Raw genomic sequence first — 529 nt, 5'->3', positions numbered from 1 at the left:
CTGCCGGCGGGCGGCGGGGCTAGGGCTGGCGCCGGCGTGCCGCAGGGTCGGCGGTGCCCGCGCTTCCCTTTCCCTGGCCCACCCACCGGCCCACCTTCCGCCCTCCTCTCCACCCCACACCTCTCCACCCCACACCTGCAGACCGCGGCAGGCACGGTGATCAGCGACGACGAGACGCTGGTGGCGGGTGTGGACCATGTGGGCGTGAAGGGCTTCGCCACTATCGACCAGGTGGCGCGCCCTGCCACGCTGCGCTGCGCTGCGCGCGCTGGGCTGGGGCGTGGCTGTTCTGGGCTGTTCTGGGCTGGGATCTGCTGTGCGTGCTGGGTTTGGTCTTTAATCGCACCATGCCCTACCTGGCTGCTCCTTCCCTCGGGCGGGACAGCGAGGCGTAGTGCTGGGTTGGGCGGTGCTGTGCTGTGCTCTGGCCTCTACTGGGCTGGGGCGTGGCGGGTGCTGCCTGCTGCGCTGCACGCCGTGCTTGTCGGCCCCAGTCGGTGAGGCAGCTGGCACCCAGGCGGCCACGTGT

At 71.5% G+C, this 529-nt stretch overlaps 1 protein-coding gene across 1 annotated transcript in view; it reads left to right on the top strand.

The window, feature by feature from the left end:
* CHLNCDRAFT_144341 (hypothetical protein) overlaps positions 1-231 on the top strand; it is a gene marked incomplete at both ends in the record, with an annotated part of 4,022 nt that extends 3,791 nt beyond the window's left edge. Inside the window, one exon of the mRNA XM_005848850.1 lies at positions 142-231. Coding sequence (XP_005848912.1) covers positions 142-231 — 90 coding nt within the window. The remainder of the gene's footprint in view (positions 1-141) is intronic.
* Positions 232-529: the final 298 nt, after the last annotated feature.

This window comes from Chlorella variabilis (assembly GCF_000147415.1).
Source record: "Chlorella variabilis unplaced genomic scaffold CHLNCscaffold_7, whole genome shotgun sequence".
Lineage (NCBI taxonomy): Eukaryota > Viridiplantae > Chlorophyta > Trebouxiophyceae > Chlorellales > Chlorellaceae > Chlorella > Chlorella variabilis.
Note: the sequence above shows the minus strand (reverse complement) of the source record. Positions and strands in the feature narration are given on the sequence as shown.